The 20165-nt window shown below is 40.8% G+C and overlaps 1 protein-coding gene and 1 pseudogene across 2 annotated transcripts; both read right to left on the bottom strand.

Moving 5' to 3' along the window:
• Window positions 1–1142: 1142 nt before the first annotated feature.
• LOC311054373 (G2/mitotic-specific cyclin-B2-like) lies at window positions 1143–4787 on the bottom strand (the record flags this gene model as incomplete). Its single annotated transcript, XM_084070281.1, has 9 exons — window positions 1143–1238; window positions 1723–1833; window positions 1988–2128; window positions 2653–2898; window positions 3001–3159; window positions 3420–3620; window positions 3736–4077; window positions 4255–4365; window positions 4734–4787. 9 exons carry the CDS (start codon window positions 4785–4787, stop codon window positions 1143–1145), a joined length of 1461 nt encoding a protein of 486 aa, XP_083926407.1.
• Window positions 4788–11495: 6708 nt separating this feature from the next.
• Window positions 11496–19434, bottom strand: LOC311054380 (annotated as a pseudogene). The gene is made up of 12 exons: window positions 19309–19434; window positions 18781–19128; window positions 16666–16866; window positions 16252–16411; window positions 15915–16149; window positions 15250–15390; window positions 14985–15095; window positions 14531–14690; window positions 14194–14428; window positions 12428–12568; window positions 12170–12280; window positions 11496–11615 (listed from the first exon to the last, which is right to left on the bottom strand). The product of its transcript is annotated as an uncharacterized misc_RNA (transcript).
• Window positions 19435–20165: the final 731 nt, after the last annotated feature.

The raw sequence follows: 20165 nt of genomic DNA on the forward strand, positions 1-20165 counted from the left end.
CAGAACCCAACGTTGAGAACCAGTGTAGCCTACTACTATACAGTACGGTGGTATATAGACAGTATACCACATATTTGGTTCCCCACTGCTGTCTATTCCACAGCTTTTCACACTTTTTGTGCCCAACACCAACAGACAGGTCAAAGTCAAGGCACACCTGTATTCATAGCGAAAATGGCCGATCTACAAGCTCGGTATGGCACAATATGAGCTTGTTTTTTGTCTGGGAAAAAATATATAGCTTAGAGCATATAAAGAAATGCCTTAATAAGGACACCAGGTTTAAAGTGGTGAAAATATTCTTAGTGAGTATATCATATCATTTGCCTCTGTATTTGGTAAATGGTGTGCACAAAATACTATATACCCAAAAGAAATGGTATAGTTGTATATTATACTGTATATTTGAAATAATGCGTGTCTGTCACACAATCCCAAGGCACACCAATAGGAACCACTTGTCTATTCAATTAATTTCTTAGACAAATGAAAAAGTACATAGTAAACCAGGTGGAGGTTTCATGGGCGTGAGAATTACACCTAGCGCCATAACTTTCTTTTAATTCAACATAATAAACATTACCATACTACTGAAAGGAGATTATAACTCCAATTCAAGAGTCAGACCAACAATTCTCATGGTTCAAACTGATCATTTTTATTATATTAATGATATTTACATAATTCATAGATATTTACATGATATACAAACATATTTACACACTTTCTTGGTTTTCACACACACACACACACACACACACACACACACACACACACAATTCCCTGGCTCCTAAACATACTGTACATACATACACAACAGTCAACAGAATTACTGAATAGTATGTTAGTGTCAAAGACTGTTAGCTGAATTCAGGTAGCCTGGGACCAGACGAATCTGCGAGTGAAAAAAAAAATTGCACTCTGCGATTTGGGTTTGGCACCGCTCCATAGAGAATCCATTTCCTGTTCCAGAAGACGTGGGGCACCAATCAGGGCCCAGTATTCGAATATGGGCGACTGTAATTGGTAGTTGGTTGTAGGTCTAACCAATTGCGTCGAGGGACATTGTTTTGATCCGTCCTCATGGAAGCACCAGACTCATATCCACGCAGTGATATAGTCTAGCTACGCCAGGCTAGAATTCAGGGGGGAGCAGCCAGGCTCTTTACTATGGAGGACTGCTGCTCAGAGAGTTGAGTGACATTCAGCTTGATCTCGGAAAACTTCGTCTTGACAGCCTAGTGGAGAGGGAAAACTAGCATTAGTATTAATCTATTTAAACATCCCCATCTCACTTCATTATATTATACTAACCCTAATGGAGAGGGAACATTTATATTAGTACTTCACTATTCATCTATGCAAACATCCCTATTATTCCTTTATTATAGTATACTCCATTATACTATACTACAACTTACAATTAAGCCAGGTAAACACACTGTACAACACATCACATGCAGAGAGACAGTGTAGTGTCTTAGCAATTTAGGAGCATAGGAAAACTAAGAACCTAGCATCAGTCTAAAAACGTAAATAATCTGTACATTGAAACTATAGGACGCCAGATAAACACATGAACCTAGCATCTGTCTAAATAACATGCTAACCTACATTTATCCTAACGCCTAGTGGAGAGGGAATCTTAGCATTAGTATTCATCTATTCAAACATCCACATCTTACTCCATCAACTTCCAAATGCCTTTGTTTGCCAACTCACCTGGAACTTTGTTTTCCCCTCATTGACAGCAACGACATTCTTTGCCATGTGCTGCATTATGGGCTTCAGGTGAGCCTCGTCATACCTGGTGTAGTGCTGCTCTGTAGGAGTCTGCAACACATGAAAAACAATCGTTAGGATCATCATATGTGGTGCAATACTGCTCTGTAGGAAGAAAAAAAAAACTAGAATCAAAGACAAAATGTCAAGCTAGTCATCTATACTAATAATAAGCCAACATATACATTGATTCTATTGAACTCACCCATGGCAGGCCACCCTGCAGCAGCTGAGAGAGGCACAGTGAAGCAGCAGCAATCTCAGAGGGCCGGTAGTGAACCATGTCGTAGTCAAGGAGTGTCAACTCCATGAGATACATGGCCAGCATGTGTCTCTCCACAGTACACTAGAATAAACAAACAACACTATTAAAACGTCTGCTTGCATATACAATTCAAAATACTCTGCTACACATTTGACCAGTCATCACCTATGTTCATTTAGACTATGTTCACACCATCAGCCCAAATCTGATAATTGTCCTAACCAGATTGGAAATCAGAGTTGTTTTATCAAGTCTGAACAGCATAAAACCTCATGGAAATCTAATCAGATTTGAACCACATTCCTAGGTGGATTGAAATATCATAATATATGTTTTCTAAATGTTTGTTTCAGTCTGAACACTGACACTGCAAACGACCTTGGAGCTCGTGGGAAATAGACGATCCACAAGCTTACATGTCAAACTGTGACATGTAGATCTGCTATTTTCTACACAAATCCAAACTAACCACTTGCAAATAACAGTGTTGACAGTCAGTCCTAAAGATCAGATTTTGCCTGCAGTCTGGACAAAGCCTTGGTGCAGAGGGTCAAGTCTGATCACTACACCTTGTTTGTTAGTGAACCATGTGAACAGTGACTCACGTTTGCAGCCTTGGATGCTCTCCTGAGGAAGTGCAAGGGCAGCGGGAACCCCAACTCATAGTTGAGGTACCTCAGCATTACACGCTCCATCTGTTTAATCTGAGTGGTTGTGAAGGCGTTGTCTGTGATGTCGGCAAAGTCCTGGATCCCTGGGGCACCGATTTGTCTCATCTCCTCGTACTTTGAGGCCACCAGCATGGCAGTGACACCAACAAGCTGGAGCTTCTTTGGTGAAACTGACCGAACCTGTAATACATCACAACAGCTCATTAAAAAAGGAAAAGGAAAAGAAAAGAAAGAAAGACAAGAGCAGATCAAATGGTAAAATAATTTGTAAGTTGCCCTTACTTGCAGAAAACGATCCAAGATGGCAACTGTGAGATAGAGCGTCTCCTGCCGCAGCTGGAAACTTAAATGAACCTGGATCAGCCAGTCGATTAGCTTAGCTCGATTCTGTGCCGTTATGTCGTAGCCCTTCAAGAACCCGGGTCGCACAGCCTGCTTTACCTGTACAAAACAAAAGACTTCATTACATTGCTGCAAGACACCTTGTCACATCTAGGCCTGTCACAATTATTACATAATCGCATGATTGCAATTATTTTACATTATCACCATAATATCTATGTTCAAAAATGTTCAAAAAAAGTGTAAATACTATAGGTCTACAAGCTCACAATGCATCATCGTCAAGTAAAAAGTGATGATTGTATGACAACCCTAGTCACATCATGTAGTAAAGAAAACATGCCTCTGGCATCACATACCTCTAGATCCATTAGATGTGCATATATGTCTTTGACATATTCAGAACATAGGAGGGACATCTGTGAGTCTCCTGCATCAATGTCCTCTACTGTGAGGAGCGGGTCAGGGGAGGCCTCCTTCATGGAAACATCTGCAGCTTGTTCTGGGCCAGTGGAGGGAGACACTTGAGGAGGTACCTGAACTCTGGCAACTCCAGTCCTCTGAGAAGGATAAAAGAATAAAAAAATACAATCAAAACACATTCTTCTTTGAAGTTAAACTGTAGGTAATTTGTTTCTTGTACATATGCTACAGTGCAGACTAGCAAAAACTTACTCGGGATTCCAGGATGGACGCTCTCCACACCTTCCTGTCCCCCATCAGGAGCTCTGCAGTGCTGCTAGCTCTGCTGTTACGCTGCAGTGTGTCTACATAGGTGGTGCGCCTCTCTCCCCTCCTAGCTGTGCCTTGTGTCAGTTTGTTGGCCATCAGTTTCACGTGCCTGCCACAATGCCCAGCCACCGTTCTCTCCCTGAACTTGTCTGCTACTCTCGGGAGGCCTCTGCAGAGGTCCACATTTCTGATGTGGTCCACGCTCACCCATGGTACATCAGCGATCCTCTGTAGGATTCTTGTGTAGACACCATGCAGGGCCTTGTCCTGTTGTACTGTCTTGAACTGAGAGTGTACAAAGGGAACCTTACATTAGAGGTATATAAATGTAAACAACGTAATTGTTTAAATTAACAGTCAGTTTAAATTAACAAAAGGATTTCAGTGTAGGGATCTGAAAAAAAGTATCAAATTGGGGACTGTGAAATTGTAAAGGTTGAGAATCAGGGCTTTAAATATTACCTTGGTAGCCTTGTTGGCAAAGTTGGAAAGGTCTCCAAGAGCAGCTCTCTTTGGAGCACCGTTGGTCTTCCCCATGTATGCAGGGTTCTGCACGTTCATCCACTGTTGAAACTGTAACATTCAAAAACAGAAACAAAAACCGTTACAAAAAGAACAATGTTAAAAATGCACTTGAGGTTTAAAAGATTCACCAAAGACCAATGCACAACCAAAACTGGATCAAATAAAACATAAATTAAGCCACATATTAACACCCAAAAGACTCAATCTCAATTCATGTCGCTTGCCGACCAGAACAGACACTAAAAACAACGTGTTTAGTTTAAAAGCAACGTTCAAACTGTATTACGTTTAGAAGGTTCATAACACAATTCACCAACGTTCACAACATTCAAAATTCACTCAACAACCAACTGTGTAAAAGCCGTTGAACCAGCAAACATCAACAAACAGCAACCAAAACAGATATTCAAGCTGACAATGCGTCCGTTATAAGCTTGGAAGATCAGTTCGGGGAGCGACACCAACACCATAACGTCAACGTTTAGCCTAACAGGAGAATAACAAGCTTAACTCTAGTTATTTTTCACATTTATTTTACTCACCATAACGCTGAACTCCACCGAAGATACGATCAAACCGTTCAATTCTGAATTTTGTTAAAAAGCAACGATCAAACTATACTTTACGTTTAGATGGTTCAAAAGAATCAAAACACACTTCACCAACGTTCACAACATTCAAAATTCTCTCAACAACCAACGTTTTAAAGCCGTTGAACCAGCAAACATAACCAAACAGCAACCAAAACAGCACAGACACAACCAAATAACGTTAAATAAGCCAGAAACACCACAAAACAAAAGACTGAAACTCAATGCACGTCGCTTGTCGACCAGCAGAGAACAGATCTTCAAACTGACAAAGCGTCGGTTATAAGCTTGGAAGATCAGTTCGGCGAGCGACAACAACACCAAACGTTAACGTTTAGCCTAGTAACGGGAGAATAACAAGCTTAACTCTAGTTATTTTTCATAATTACTGTACTCACCATAATGCAAAACTCCACCGACGATACGATAAAACCGTTCAATTCTTTAAGAAACTGTCAATAAATCTGATGTCTGTAGTCTTCAGTAATCTACCGCATGCAGTAGTGAGCCAGATGTCGTCCGTTGAAGCTTCAAACACAGACTGAATCTCTCTCTCAGCGGCTACCTACCTCAACGCCCACAGACCGCACGTGACTCCTCTGATTGGCCGGCTGCCCGCCGAATGCACGCCGCTCATTGGTTGAAGGGATGCACGTTGCGTCATTTGAAGGTGCGTGCGTTTGCGTGTGGGAAAATAGCCGATCTACAAGCTCACAAAGCACTATGTCAGAGTCATGTCGTGAGCTTGTAGATCAGCAACTTTCCCGCACACAACGAAACCGTGGCATGTTAGAGGTTATAACTTTATTTAACAATGTTATACGCACAATACAGTAGGTTTAAACTTCAAAAATAAAATACAAACAAGAATGTATGTTGTATTAAATATACCTATATTAGGCTATTGTATTTGCGTATAAACGAGTTTTTGACAACTTTATGATTAAAAAAGTTATAATTAAAAACATAAATCATATAATGATAGCTGCGGCCTCAACTCTCGCGGGGGACACGTTTCACATCTCGCGAGGTTTGGTTTATAAACAAAGTCACCACGCTGTTCCCTGACTCAAAGACACACCCACAGCAAGCAAAGCAAAGCAAAGCAAAGTTTGTTGTTTACCCAGGGTGTCGACTAAGCACGAAGCTTGTTTCCAGCCGGACCCTGCATGGAAGCCTTGCTCAAGGGCTATTCAGCGGTGATTCATGATTGATGTGATGAATTGGGGAATCGAACTAGGGACCTTCCGGTATCAAGGCCGCCCCTCTAACCACTAGGCCACCGCTGCCACCTACACTAACTTTAGTGTCTTTAGGCAAGTTTGTGGACTCGTGATTTTTTGTGGAGACAACATTTTACATCTTTTTCCTTTCGAGAATAAAGAGTTGTGGAAGTTATGGTTGATCGCTACAGACATGACGAAACTTCAACCTGTTTTTTGCTCTTTCTCCGTTTACGGCCCGTACATCTACATAAACGTTCAGATTTCAAATATAAAGTGCTTACCCCATGGCCATGAATGTTTAAATTCACTTCGGCTGGGTATAAGTACCCGTATCTTCCGTATTGTTCAATAAGAAACATGTTAATCCGATCGGTGGCCATTTTCTCATAGAGTTATAATGTATCAGAGTGCAATACACCTTTCAACCGATAGGGTCGCGCAGTTGAAAGCATATGAAAAGAATGGCCACCGATTGGATTCAAATGCTTTTTATTGAACAATACGGAAGATGCGAGTACTCTGAACGTTTATGTAGATGTACGGGAGGTAAATGGAGAACGTGCAAATACCAGGTTGAAGTTCAGCCATGACCACCGTGAGGGACGAGCGTCGTGTGATCCATGACTAGCTAACATGCTAATAGTAGCATATCGTTTGTAGTAAATAAATAATGAACCGTAGTTCCAGTTGACATTTGTCATTATATTGTACTCAGATATGATCTTTGTTCATTTGAGCTGGTTCAAGGAGACAAGGACCCCATACAAGATTTGTGTTAAAAAATATTCTTAATTTGTCAAATGTTTAAGATATGTTTGAAAAAGGCCGATCTACAAGCTCACAATGTGTTGTGAGCTTGTTCATCTGAAACAGCCAACCATATAGAGTTAAAGTGGTTAAACAGATTTGCATATATTCACTAATTTCACCCCCTGGAACACCCCTCAAAGACCCCTGGGGGTCCCCAGACCCACTGCAATACAGTACAGTTTGTCCTAATGTAGGTAACCCATCCTCTGTTTATTTCAGGAAATCCCTGGTTCTGAAAACACATGTTCCTACTTTGGCCTCGATTATGAGTCCTGCAGAAAAAGACATTCCTTCATCAATGGCACGTCCATGTCAATCCATATCTGGGACATACTACGGTGTCAGCAAAGCTCACTAAGCGAAGGTATTTTTGAATTCTATGCTGGCAATATAGATGCACTCCATTTTATTTTAAATGTCTCAGAGAACCCATCCAGCCAGGGAGGATCCTACCCCCCCAAAGTCTGTGCCCATCTCCTTTCAATGAACTGCAAAGACAGTCTGAAGATACTGTACAGTATATAGCACAAGAACCGATGTCAGTCATCACAAATTATTTATTTTGAGTCGACAAGTGCTGCTTTGGAGGCGGTTTGTTCAAAACCAGATCACTGGTATGACTCTGAACTTTACTTTCCTTAACCATGTTTGGCTTAAGTGAGTTTGAGGCCATTTGAGGCCATTGATTAAAGATCAATTACACTTGGGTAGAGTGTGGGTTGTGTATTTAACCTCTTATGTGGAACACAGATGAAAACTAAACAAGGTAAGACATGGTGGAGGAAATAAACATTTTAAGGAGTGCCAGTAAATAATGGAGAGATATGGTCTATTTAACCCCATAAAACAACTTCTTAAACCGAATATATTTAAGAACATAACTTCTAATGGCAGCTCAGGCGTTCAGTTTGGCATTTTTATTATTTTATATATTTGACACATTTGGCACCTAAATAGAAACGCATGCACACATTTTAGCAAATTGCCTGAGACGGAGGGAAAGAGACACTAGACAGACGCACAGGAAGGCAAGACACACTTTTCTACAATTCAGTCATAAGTCTACAATCATCACAAGTCACAACTAAGAGATGTCCTTCAGGTTCCAGTGGAGTGGAGATTGAAGCTGTTTGCAGAACAACATGGACAAAGTTTCCATGACCTGGAACAGGACTCAAGAGTCAAGTTGTCCTACACCTACAATCTACATTTTGTAATCACATACATTAGGTAGCAAGGTTATTACGAGTCGATAGATTTAACAGTGACAATAATGTTTTGTTTGCAAGTGTTGCTTTGGAGGCTCTTTGTTCAAAACCAGATCGCTGATATGACTCTGAACCATGTTTGGCTTGAGTGAGTTTGTCTGAACTTTTACAAACAATAACTTAACATGTCAAAGAGGAGATCCGAGCACTCAAAAAAGTGGAGAGGATATGGAGTTAAAATGCCAACATGTTTCGACCAGTTACGGTCTTAAACAGGGCGAGAACTGAAGAAGACCATAACTGGTCTCCTCAACTTTTTTGAGTGCTCGGATCTCCTCTTATTTTTAAGCCTGCATTCCTCCTGATCCTAGAAGCACCTTCAGCATGCTTTTTTAGACATTTTATCTCGTTTGTGCACACGGTTGGATTCTGTGTTTTTTCTCAACTTAACATGTCACTTAATGAATCTAAATAATATTGAGGCAATTTATGTACCGGTACTCTGTATTTGCAGTGGAAGTTGTACCAGGGCGCCATTGCAGCAGTAACATTTAGTGACAACTTTATGATGGAATTTACCAGTGATACGTTTTACCAGAGAACAGCTAGTTGTGTTTAGTACCCCTTGTCATCACCAGCTGCTAAATGTTTCCCTCATACTTAAAGCATACAGCATACAGATTCTAGGCCCATGCAAGATGAAGCATCTTCTGAATAGAGGAGTCATCATTGTACAGATAAAAATTTGCGGTGAAAGCAAGTGTCAAAATTGATGATTTCTGTTCAGGATTTGTTGAAGGAATGTTTAGGAGATATGAAAACATATAGAGGCATGATCTACTGATGATGATGTCACCTCTGATTATTCAAAAGAAAACACTCTTTCCGATCATTAAGTGAGATTTGAAGAACAGGAATTAGATACAAATATTAAGCTTTTAACTAACATCAACATGTACAGTTACAGTAGCACTGATTTCTGTACTGTTTGTTACGATAATAGTGCAGCAATAGTTCTTGTAACACCAAGGAGGTGTATTTTGGACACTAGGTGGCAGTGTACTACCACTACACATAGGTTTGCCCACATAAGAAAATGTTTACATTTAGGAATGGGTTTGGTGTTGCAAAGGCAAATATAAAGGAACTGTATTGATTCCAAGACACTGAATGCGGTCATTAAGACAGTGAACACCTAAATTCCCTTGAGGAGCAGTCTGGTGTCTTGCCTTCAAACTTTGCACTAAAACCAATGGGGTTTCTTGCAGATTATGGCAGATATTCTATACCACTGATTCTTAAACCTTTTTCCATTTCAAGGACCTCCAGTTTGATATGCATTAGGCCACAGACCCCCATTGATACAATGTGTTATCTCTGGGACCCCAGTCTGAACTTTCCATTTATGCATTTGGTAAGGGTTCATTTATTGGACCCCTGGTGGGCTCAGAACCCAACGTTGAGAACCAGTGTAGCCTATTACTATACAGCACGGTGGTATAGACAGTATACCACATATTCGGTTCCCCACTGCTGTCTATTCCACAGCTTTTCACACTTTTTATGGCCAACACCAACAGACAAGTCAAAATCTCAAGGCACACCTGTATTCATAGCGAAAATAGCCGATCTACAAGCTCAGTATGGCACAATATGAGCTTGTTTTTTGTCTGGGAAAAAATATATAGCTTAGAGCATATAAAGAAATGCCTTAATAAGGACACCAGGTTGAAAGTGGTTAAAATATTCTTAGTGAGTATATCATTTGCCTCTGTATTGGGAAATGGGTGTGCACAAAATGCTATGGTATACAAAATAAATTGTATAGTTGTATATTCTGCATATTTGAAATAATGCATGTCTGTCACACAATCCCAAGGCACATCAATAGGAACCACTTGTCTATTCAATTCATTTCTTAGACAAATGAAAAAGTACCGTACATAGTAAACCGGGTGGAGGTTTCATGGGCGTGAGAATTACACCTAGTGCCATAACTTTCTTTTAATTCAACATAATAAACATTACCATACTACTGAAAGGAGATTAGAACTCCAATTCAAGAGTCAGACCAACAATTCTCATGGTTCAAACTGATCATTTTATTATATTAATGATATTTACATAATTCATAGATATGTACATGGATATATACAAACATATTTACACTTTTTTTTTTTTTTTTTTTACACACACACACACAAAACTTAATCCCTGGCTCCTAAACATACTGTACATCCATACAGAACAGTCAACAGCATTACTGAATAATACGTTAGTGTCAAAGACTGTTAGCTGAATTCTAGAATGAAAAAAAAATAAGGAAAGAAGAAAGCAATAATAATAATAACTAATATGCATATATACATATACACACACATGTAAATACCTAGAGCACGTGAGCGGAGCGGAGCGGGTGGAAATGCCGCTCGGCGCTCCAGGGGGCTAGTTTCACGCTCGCTATTCGCTCACGTCGACTCCCCCCGCGCTCCGCTCCCCGTCGCTCCTCGCTTAGCCTGGGACCAGACGAATCTGCGAGTGCAAAAAAAAAAATTGCACTCTGCGATTTGGGTCTGGCACCGCTCCATAGAGAATCCATTTCCTGTTCCAGAAGACGTGGGGCACCAATCAGGGCCCAGTATTCGAATATGGGCGACTGTAATTGGTAGTTGGTTGTATGTCTAACCAATTGCGTCGAGGGACATTGTTTTGATCACGCCCCTTGGGAAACAAGACGTTCTCATGGAAGCACCAGACTCATATCCACGCAGTGATATAGTCTAGCTACGCCAGGCTACTCCTCGCTCACGTTGATTTGCGCAAATCTGGCTCCATGCTCCGCTCAAACCGGGTCGCTCAACAGTAAAAAAAGAATAGAAAAAGAAAGTAGAAATTCTAATGAAATCTCGGTGCGCTGTGCACTGCTGGATGTCTGTGTGTCTCTGAGTCCGTGCGACCGGGCATGCTCAAACATTCGGTGCGCGGCCCCCGCGAGGGTGGCTTGGAGCGGGAGGCGGTCCTCGCTCTGAGTAGCGCTCCAACCTTTTTGTAAACCAGCTCCGCGCTCACGTCAAAATCGCGTCGCTCCGCTCACATGCTCTATACGCACAGACAAAAAAAAACATAAAAAAATAAAACTGTTAGGGATTATTGATTTATATACATGCCTTTTGTTATTGTTCATTTATGAACACAGGCAACTCAGAGTGATATAAGTCCACTGACTAGTCGTTGACTAAGCCAAGCAGAACGCTCTCTGTGTCAACAAACTATAATAGAATACCTGGAGCTTAATAGACTCATTACAACATAATGCCATAAGACCCACGGCAGCAATGACACAATCATGCAGAAGAAACTGACCACAGCAGGGGAGCAGCCAGGCTCTTCACTATGGAGGACTGCAGCTCGGAGAGTTCAGTGACATTCCTCAGCTTGCTCTCAGCAAACTTTGTCTTGACAGCCTAGTGGAGAGGGAAAACTAGCATTAGTATTAATCTATTTAAACATCCCCATCTCACTCCATTATATTATACTACATTATACTAACCCTAACCCTAGTGGAGAGGGAACATTTATATTAGTACTTCACTATTCATCTATGCAAACATCCCTATTATTCCTTTATTATAGTATACTCCATTATACTATACTACAATTTACAAGTAAGCTCTTTATCCAAAGTAACTTACAGTAAGCATTAGCAATTAAGCCAGGTAAACACACTGTACAACACATCACATGCAGAGAGACAGTGTAGTGTCTTAGTAATCTAGGATCATAGGAAAACTAAGAACCTAGCATCAGTCTAAATAATATAGTATCAAAACGTAAATAATATGTACATTGAAACTATAGGATGCAAACACATGAACCTAGCATCTGTCTAAATAACATGCTAACCTACATTTATCCTAACGCCAACCCTAGTGGAGGGGGAATCTTAGAATTAGTATTCATCTATTAAAACATCCACATCTTACTCCAAACTACCAAATGCCTTTGTTTGCCAACTCACCTGGAACTTTGTTTTCCCCTCATTGACAACAACGACATTCTTTGCCATGTGCTGCATTATGGGCTTCAGTTGAGCCTCGTCATACCTGGTGTAATGCCGCTCTGTAGGAGTCTGCAACACATGAAAAACAATCGTTAGGATCATCATATGTGGTGCAATACTGCTCTGTAGGAAACAAAAACTAGAATCAAAGACAAAATGTCAAGCTAGTCATCTGTACTAATAAGCCAACATATACATTGATTCTATAGAACTCACCCATGGCAAGCCACCCTGCAGCAGCTGAGAGAGGCACAGTGAAGCAGCAGCAATCTCAGAGGGCCGGTAGTGAACCATGTCGTAGTCAAGGAGTGTCAACTCCATGAGATACATGGCCAGCATGTGTCTCTCCACAGTACACTAGAATAAACAACACTATTAAAAAGCATGCTTGCATAATACATTCAAAATACCCTTCTACGTGCTTTATTTTAACCACCATTTGACCAGTCACCACGTATGTTAATTTAGACTATGTTCACAATGGCCACAGTTACATGGACAGTTGTATTCGGAATGAATACACTTCTATTCGGAATGGATGAATTCATTCCGAATAGATTTGCTCATGTAAACACCCCAATTGGAATAGAATATTCCATTCCAGTCTGACCCGAATGCATTTTCATTCGGAATAGGAGGGGTGGTATAGACCGTTTGAATCGGGTTAAATCAATCGGAATTGACCATGTAAACACTTTATTCCAAACGCTCCTGTCCGTTTGGAATACATGCATTCCTTTGCGCATGTCTGTGCTTAGTAGGGCTGTCAGAATTGTCCAAAAATGACCTATCAAATCTCTAATTCAGCCACGGTTGGTGCTGAGAAGCGCTCGCTCCTGCGGGATAAAATTAATGATTCTAATAGCGTCATTTAATAAGCCTGTAATGGTTAAGCCCAGACTTGTCCAGGAGAACGGACGCTCTGAGGATTGCTGGGATCTTTTTCTAAACATGTATTTTAGTCCTCAGTTTTTAAAAATAATCCCTGGCCACATGACAAAGATTTTTTTTTTAAATCCCTATCCACACGTAAACGCAGAAACGCATTGATCATAGACTGTAGTGTTGCGCTCTCTCTCTCTCTCTCTCCATTTATTATTACAATGACCATGTGCGAATGCGCGATGACATCATCGTACGGTACCTACATGAGAAACGTGACAAATACTATAGGCTAGCCAACGTTTTTTTACCGTGTCTGGTACCAATACAAAAAAAGAAACTGGTCTGAACTTGTAGATCTGCTACTTTTGCATTAAAACGGCGATGACAAAGGAACACAGGCTTGCACCGCATACAACGCTGCCTGGCCAGGAGTCGGTGCGTTGCTTACCGGCCTGCCTACGACCGATAGACCTCCGCGGAGGCACAAGGGGGCTATTGCCTCCTCCCATGCCCACCAGGGGAAGCTCTGCTCCGGGTAGTGGCCCCTGGTCCATGCCCGGGCGTAGGCGGGAACCACTTTGCGCATGTCAAAAGTTATATTCTGAATGAATGCTTTGGTCGTGTAAACGAGGAATACTTTTATTCAGGTCCCATGTAAACAGGTGAGTGGATCAGATTCCTCTATTCAGAATGAGTTCATTCGGAATGAATTCATTCTGAATGAATACATGAGTGTCCATGTAACTGTGGCCACTGTCAGCCCAAATCTCATAATTGTCCTAACCAGATTGGAAAATAAAAAACCTCATGGAAATCTAATTTTCTAAATGTGTGTTTCAGTCTGAACACTGAAACTGCGAACGACCATGGTGCTTGCGGGAAATAGACGATCCACAAGCTTACAGTACATGTCAAATTGTGACATGTAGATCTGCTATTTTCTACACAAATCCAAACTAACCACTTGCAAATAACAGTGTTGACAGTCAGTCCTAAAGATCAGATTTTGCCTGCAGTCTGGACAAAGCCTTGGTGCACAGGGTCAAGTCTGATCACTACACCTTGTATGTTAGTGAACCATGTGAACAGTGACTCACGTTTGCAGCCTTGGATGAAGTGTAAGGGCAGCGGGAACCCCAGCTCATAGTTGAGGTAGCTCAGCATTACACGCTCCATCTGTTTAATCTGAGTGGTTGTGAAGGCATTGTCTGTGATGTCGGCAAAGTCCTGGATCCCTGGGGCACCGATTTGTCTCATCTCCTCGTACTTTGAGGCCACCAGCATGGCAGTGACACCAACAAGCTGGAGCTTCTTTGGTGAAACTGACCGAACCTGTAATACATCACAACAGCTCATTAAAAAAGGAAAAGGAAAAGAAAAGAAAGAAAGACAAGAGCAGATCAAATGGCAAACTAATTTGTAAGTTGCCCTTACTTGCAGAAAACGATCCAAGATGGCAACTTGTGAGATAGAGTGTCTCCTGCCGCAGCTGGAAACTTAAATTAACCTGGATCAGCCAGTCGATTAGCTTAGCTCGATTCTGTGCCGTTACGTCGTAGCCCTTCAAGAACCCGGGTCGCACAGCCTGCTTTACCTGTACAAAACAAAAGACTTCATTACATTGCTGCAAGACACCAGGTCACATCTTAGCAATTTAGGAGCATAGGAAAACTAAGAACCTAGCATCAGTCTAAAAACGTAAATAATCTGTACATTGAAACTATAGGACGCCAGATAAACACATGAACCTAGCATCTGTCTAAATAACATGCTAACCTACATTTATCCTAACGCCTAGTGGAGAGGGAATCTTAGCATTAGTATTCATCTATTCAAACATCCACATCTTACTCCATCAACTTCCAAATGCCTTTGTTTGCCAACTCACCTGGAACTTTGTTTTCCCCTCATTGACAGCAACGACATTCTTTGCCATGTGCTGCATTATGGGCTTCAGGTGAGCCTCGTCATACCTGGTGTAGTGCTGCTCTGTAGGAGTCTGCAACACATGAAAAACAATCGTTAGGATCATCATATGTGGTGCAATACTGCTCTGTAGGAAGAAAAAAAAAACTAGAATCAAAGACAAAATGTCAAGCTAGTCATCTATACTAATAATAAGCCAACATATACATTGATTCTATTGAACTCACCCATGGCAGGCCACCCTGCAGCAGCTGAGAGAGGCACAGTGAAGCAGCAGCAATCTCAGAGGGCCGGTAGTGAACCATGTCGTAGTCAAGGAGTGTCAACTCCATGAGATACATGGCCAGCATGTGTCTCTCCACAGTACACTAGAATAAACAAACAACACTATTAAAACGTCTGCTTGCATATACAATTCAAAATACTCTGCTACACATTTGACCAGTCATCACCTATGTTCATTTAGACTATGTTCACACCATCAGCCCAAATCTGATAATTGTCCTAACCAGATTGGAAATCAGAGTTGTTTTATCAAGTCTGAACAGCATAAAACCTCATGGAAATCTAATCAGATTTGAACCACATTCCTAGGTGGATTGAAATATCATAATATATGTTTTCTAAATGTTTGTTTCAGTCTGAACACTGACACTGCAAACGACCTTGGAGCTCGTGGGAAATAGACGATCCACAAGCTTACATGTCAAACTGTGACATGTAGATCTGCTATTTTCTACACAAATCCAAACTAACCACTTGCAAATAACAGTGTTGACAGTCAGTCCTAAAGATCAGATTTTGCCTGCAGTCTGGACAAAGCCTTGGTGCACAGGGTCAAGTCTGATCACTACACCTTGTATGTTAGTGAACCATGTGAACAGTGACTCACGTTTGCAGCCTTGGATGAAGTGTAAGGGCAGCGGGAACCCCAGCTCATAGTTGAGGTAGCTCAGCATTACACGCTCCATCTGTTTAATCTGAGTGGTTGTGAAGGCATTGTCTGTGATGTCGGCAAAGTCCTGGATCCCTGGGGCACCGATTTGTCTCATCTCCTCGTACTTTGAGGCCACCAGCATGGCAGTGACACCAACAAGCTGGAGCTTCTTTGGTGAAACTGACCGAACCTGTAATACATCACAACAGCTCATTAAAAAAGGAAAAGGAAAAGAAAAGAAAGAAAGACAAGAGCAGATCAAATGGCAAACTAATTTGTAAGTTGCCCTTACTTGCAGAAAACGATCCAAGATGGCAACTTGTGAGATAGAGTGTCTCCTGCCGCAGCTGGAAACTTAAATTAACCTGGATCAGCCAGTCGATTAGCTTAGCTCGATTCTGTGCCGTTACGTCGTAGCCCTTCAAGAACCCGGGTCGCACAGCCTGCTTTACCTGTACAAAACAAAAGACTTCATTACATTGCTGCAAGACACCAGGTCACATCTAGGCCTGTCACAATTATTACATAATCGCATGATTGCAATTATTTTACATTATCACCATAATATCTTTCATGTTAAAAAAAAAGTGTAAATACTATAGGTCTACAAGCTCACAATGCATCATCGTCAAGTAAAAAGTGATGATTGTATGACAACCCTAGTCACATCATGTAGTAAAGAAAACATGCCTCTGGCATCACATACCTCTAGATTCATTAGATGTGCATATATGTCTTTGACATATTCAGAACATAGGAGGGACATCTGTGAGTCTCCTGCATCAATGTCCTCTACTGTGAGGAGCGGGTCAGGGAAGGCCTCCTTCATGGAAACATCTGCAGCTTGTTCTGGGCCAGTGGAGGGAGACACTTGAGGAGGTACCTGAACTCTGGCAACTCCAGTCCTCTGAGAAGGATAAAAGAATAAAAAATACATTCAAAACACATTCTTCTTGGATTCCAAAAGATATATCTAAAATATATGACAAGAACTATGGTCCTGGTGTTAGGTCAATTAAAGCAGATCTTGACAGATGGTCCCTGTTGCCACTAGATATGTCGAATAGAATTGAAATCATCAAAATGAACGTTCTACCCCGCTACTTGTATCTGTTCCAATCACTACCTGTCCCAATCCCCTCTAAAGACTTCAATGAATGGAATAAGATGATCTCAAGATTCATTTGGAACAGTAAGAGACCCCAGGTCAAATATAAAACCCTACAATTACCCAAAGATAAAGGTGGATTCTCTCTTCCATGTATGGAGGATTATTTTACTGCGGCCCAATTAAGACCACTGATGTGCTGGTGCAACCCAGAATATTCGGCGAAATGGAAGAAACTGGAACTAAGTCAATTTGATATACCTGCTCAGTCTATACTAGGTGACAAACGTCAATGGGCCCTTCACCAGAACAAAGTAAATAGGTGGATTAAGGTGGCACTGGGGACATGGTTCAGGATCTGCAAAAAACTGCGTCTTGATAATCATATACGAATATTGAAATGGGTGACATTTGACTCAGAGTTTAAACCATCCAATCTGGATAAGCGATATAGGCAATGGGCGGAAAATGGCATAACAGCCTATTGTACATTATTCAGCAAAGGCATCCTTCAGTCAAATGTCAGACACCTATAACCTTGGGAAAAATGACTTTTACAGATATCTCCAGGTCAGGGATTATGTCAATAAGGAAATTAAACAGGTAGAGGGTACAGAACCCAATCTGGTTCATTTATTTATGAATGCGTACAAAAATAAGGATAGTAAACACCTCATATCACAAACCTCTAAAGTCCACTCGACTACTAAAGTCAGACAGAAATGGGAGAAAGAATCGGGCCTGGAGATATCTGAGGAGGATTGGAATGATATTTGGGAAGGTCAAACAAGGACAACTAACTCAAGGGCTTGGCGGGAATTCGCCTGGAAGAATACTATACGTTACTTTATCACCCCAAAATTGAAAAGCCATTTTCGGGGTTGTCAAGGACAGGGTCAATGTTGGAGGCATTGTGGTAAAGTGATGGCAGATAATTTCCAATTTTTTTGGGACTGTCCTTTAATTCAACCCTTTTGGCAAGAGGTCATCAAAGAAATTAGAGACATTTTTGGAATAGAAATGGATTGTTCTTTTGTTACAGCTTATCTGGGGAAAATCCCTGCTGAACTCATGAGCCAGGACTTATATCTGTATAACATCATTTTGATTGCCTGTAAGAAAGCCATCACCCGGAAATGGCTACAGGCCGCACCACCGACCAAGGAAGACTGGATTACAGTTGTCAATGAGATAGACTCTATGGAGAGTCTGACCTTCTCTCTTAGGCTGAGAGCGGAACAATATGCCAAAAAAATGGAAGAAATGGACTTCTTACTTTTTGATGAGAAATGTAATTCATTGACTGATTGTTGTTAAAATTTTTTTTTTATATATATATATATATATATATATATATATATATATATATATATATATATATATATATATATATATATATATATATATATATATATATATATATATATATATATATATATATATATACATACATACATACATACTGTAATCCATAAATATGTTAATCTTTGTATTATAACGCCCACCTCAACACAATTTTTGTATGCTTTTTTGTTTGTTTTTACTTTATTTATTGTCATTTCATTTTATTTCTCTGTCTATGTGTCAATCTTATACTTGGAAAACAATAAAAAATAAGTTACAAAAAAACAACAACACATTCTTCTTTGAAGTTAAACTGTAGGTAATTTGTTTCTTGTACATATGCTACAGTGCAGACTAGCAAAAACTTACTCGGGATTCCAGGATGGACGCTCTCCACACCTTCCTGTCCCCCATCAGGAGCTCTGCAGTGCTGCTAGCTCTGCTGTTACGCTGCAGTGTGTCTACATAGGTGGTGCGCCTCTCTCCCCTCCTAGCTGTGCCTTGTGTCAGTTTGTTGGCCATCAGTTTCACGTGCCTGCCACAATGCCCAGCCACCGTTCTCTCCCTGAACTTGTCTGCTACTCTCGGGAGGCCTCTGCAGAGGTCCACATTTCTGATGTGGTCCACGTTCACCCATGGCCATGGTACATCAGGGATCCTCTGTAGGATTCTTGTGTAGACACCATGCAGGGCCTTGTCCTGTTGTACTGTCTTGAACTGAGAGTGTACAAAGGGAACCTTATATTAGAGGTATACAAATTAAATGTAAACAACGTAATTGTTTAAATTAACAGTCAGTTTAAATTAACAAAAGGATTTCAGTGATGGGATCTGAAAAAAAGTATCAAATTGGGGACTGAAATTGTAAAGGTTGAGAATCAGGGGTTTAAATATTACGTTGGTGTTAGAAGCCTTGTTGGCAAAGTTGGAAAGGTATCCAAGAGCAGCTCTCTTTGGAGCACTGTTGGTCCTGCCCATGTATGCAGGGTTCTGCACGTTCATCCACTGTTGAAACTGTAACATTCTTCAGTTATCTCTCATTATGCAGAATGTCCCATTTCACTAAGTTTTCAAATGTATAAAAATCTTTTGAAAATACAAGATCTACAAGCTCAAAATGCATTGTGAGCTTGTAGATTGGCTATTTTCAAATGGCCGAAATGTATATAGGGCTGAAGTGGGTAATTTGTAAAAATGAAGTGGGTTTTGTAATAATAATCAAAATCTACAAAGTAACTAGTAACTAAAGTTTTCAAATAACTGTAGTGTAGAGTAAAAAGTACAATATTTGCCTCTGAGATGTAGTGGAATAGAAGCAAAAGTACTGAAAATTGGAAATACTCCAGTAACTTAAGTACAGTAAATGTACTTCAGTAACTTAAGTACAGTAAATGTACTTAAGTTACAGTACTTTACACCACTGCCCACCACCCCTCTGGTTTAATTATTTTATCTGCAAGGTGGTGCAGAAACTAAACCATGACAATTCAAGCAAAGACTCTGCCTTAGGGGTTCCCTAAGCCAGTGGTTCTCCAATTGTGGTCCGGGGACCCCCAGGGATCCTCGAAGGAGTTCCAGGGGGGTCCCCAGCTAAATGAGTTAATATCACATACATTGGCTATTTGAAAATAACCGATCTACAAGCTCACAAGGCATCGCAATGCGACACATGAGCTTATATATCTGCCTGATCTGATTTTTTAAACAAATTTTGTTTGGGGGTCCTTGGCACAATATCTTTTCAGATAGCAAAT

This window comes from Gymnoscopelus microlampas, assembly GCF_963454915.1.
Source record: "Gymnoscopelus microlampas genome assembly, chromosome: 2".
Taxonomy (NCBI): Eukaryota; Metazoa; Chordata; class Actinopteri; order Myctophiformes; family Myctophidae; genus Gymnoscopelus; species Gymnoscopelus microlampas.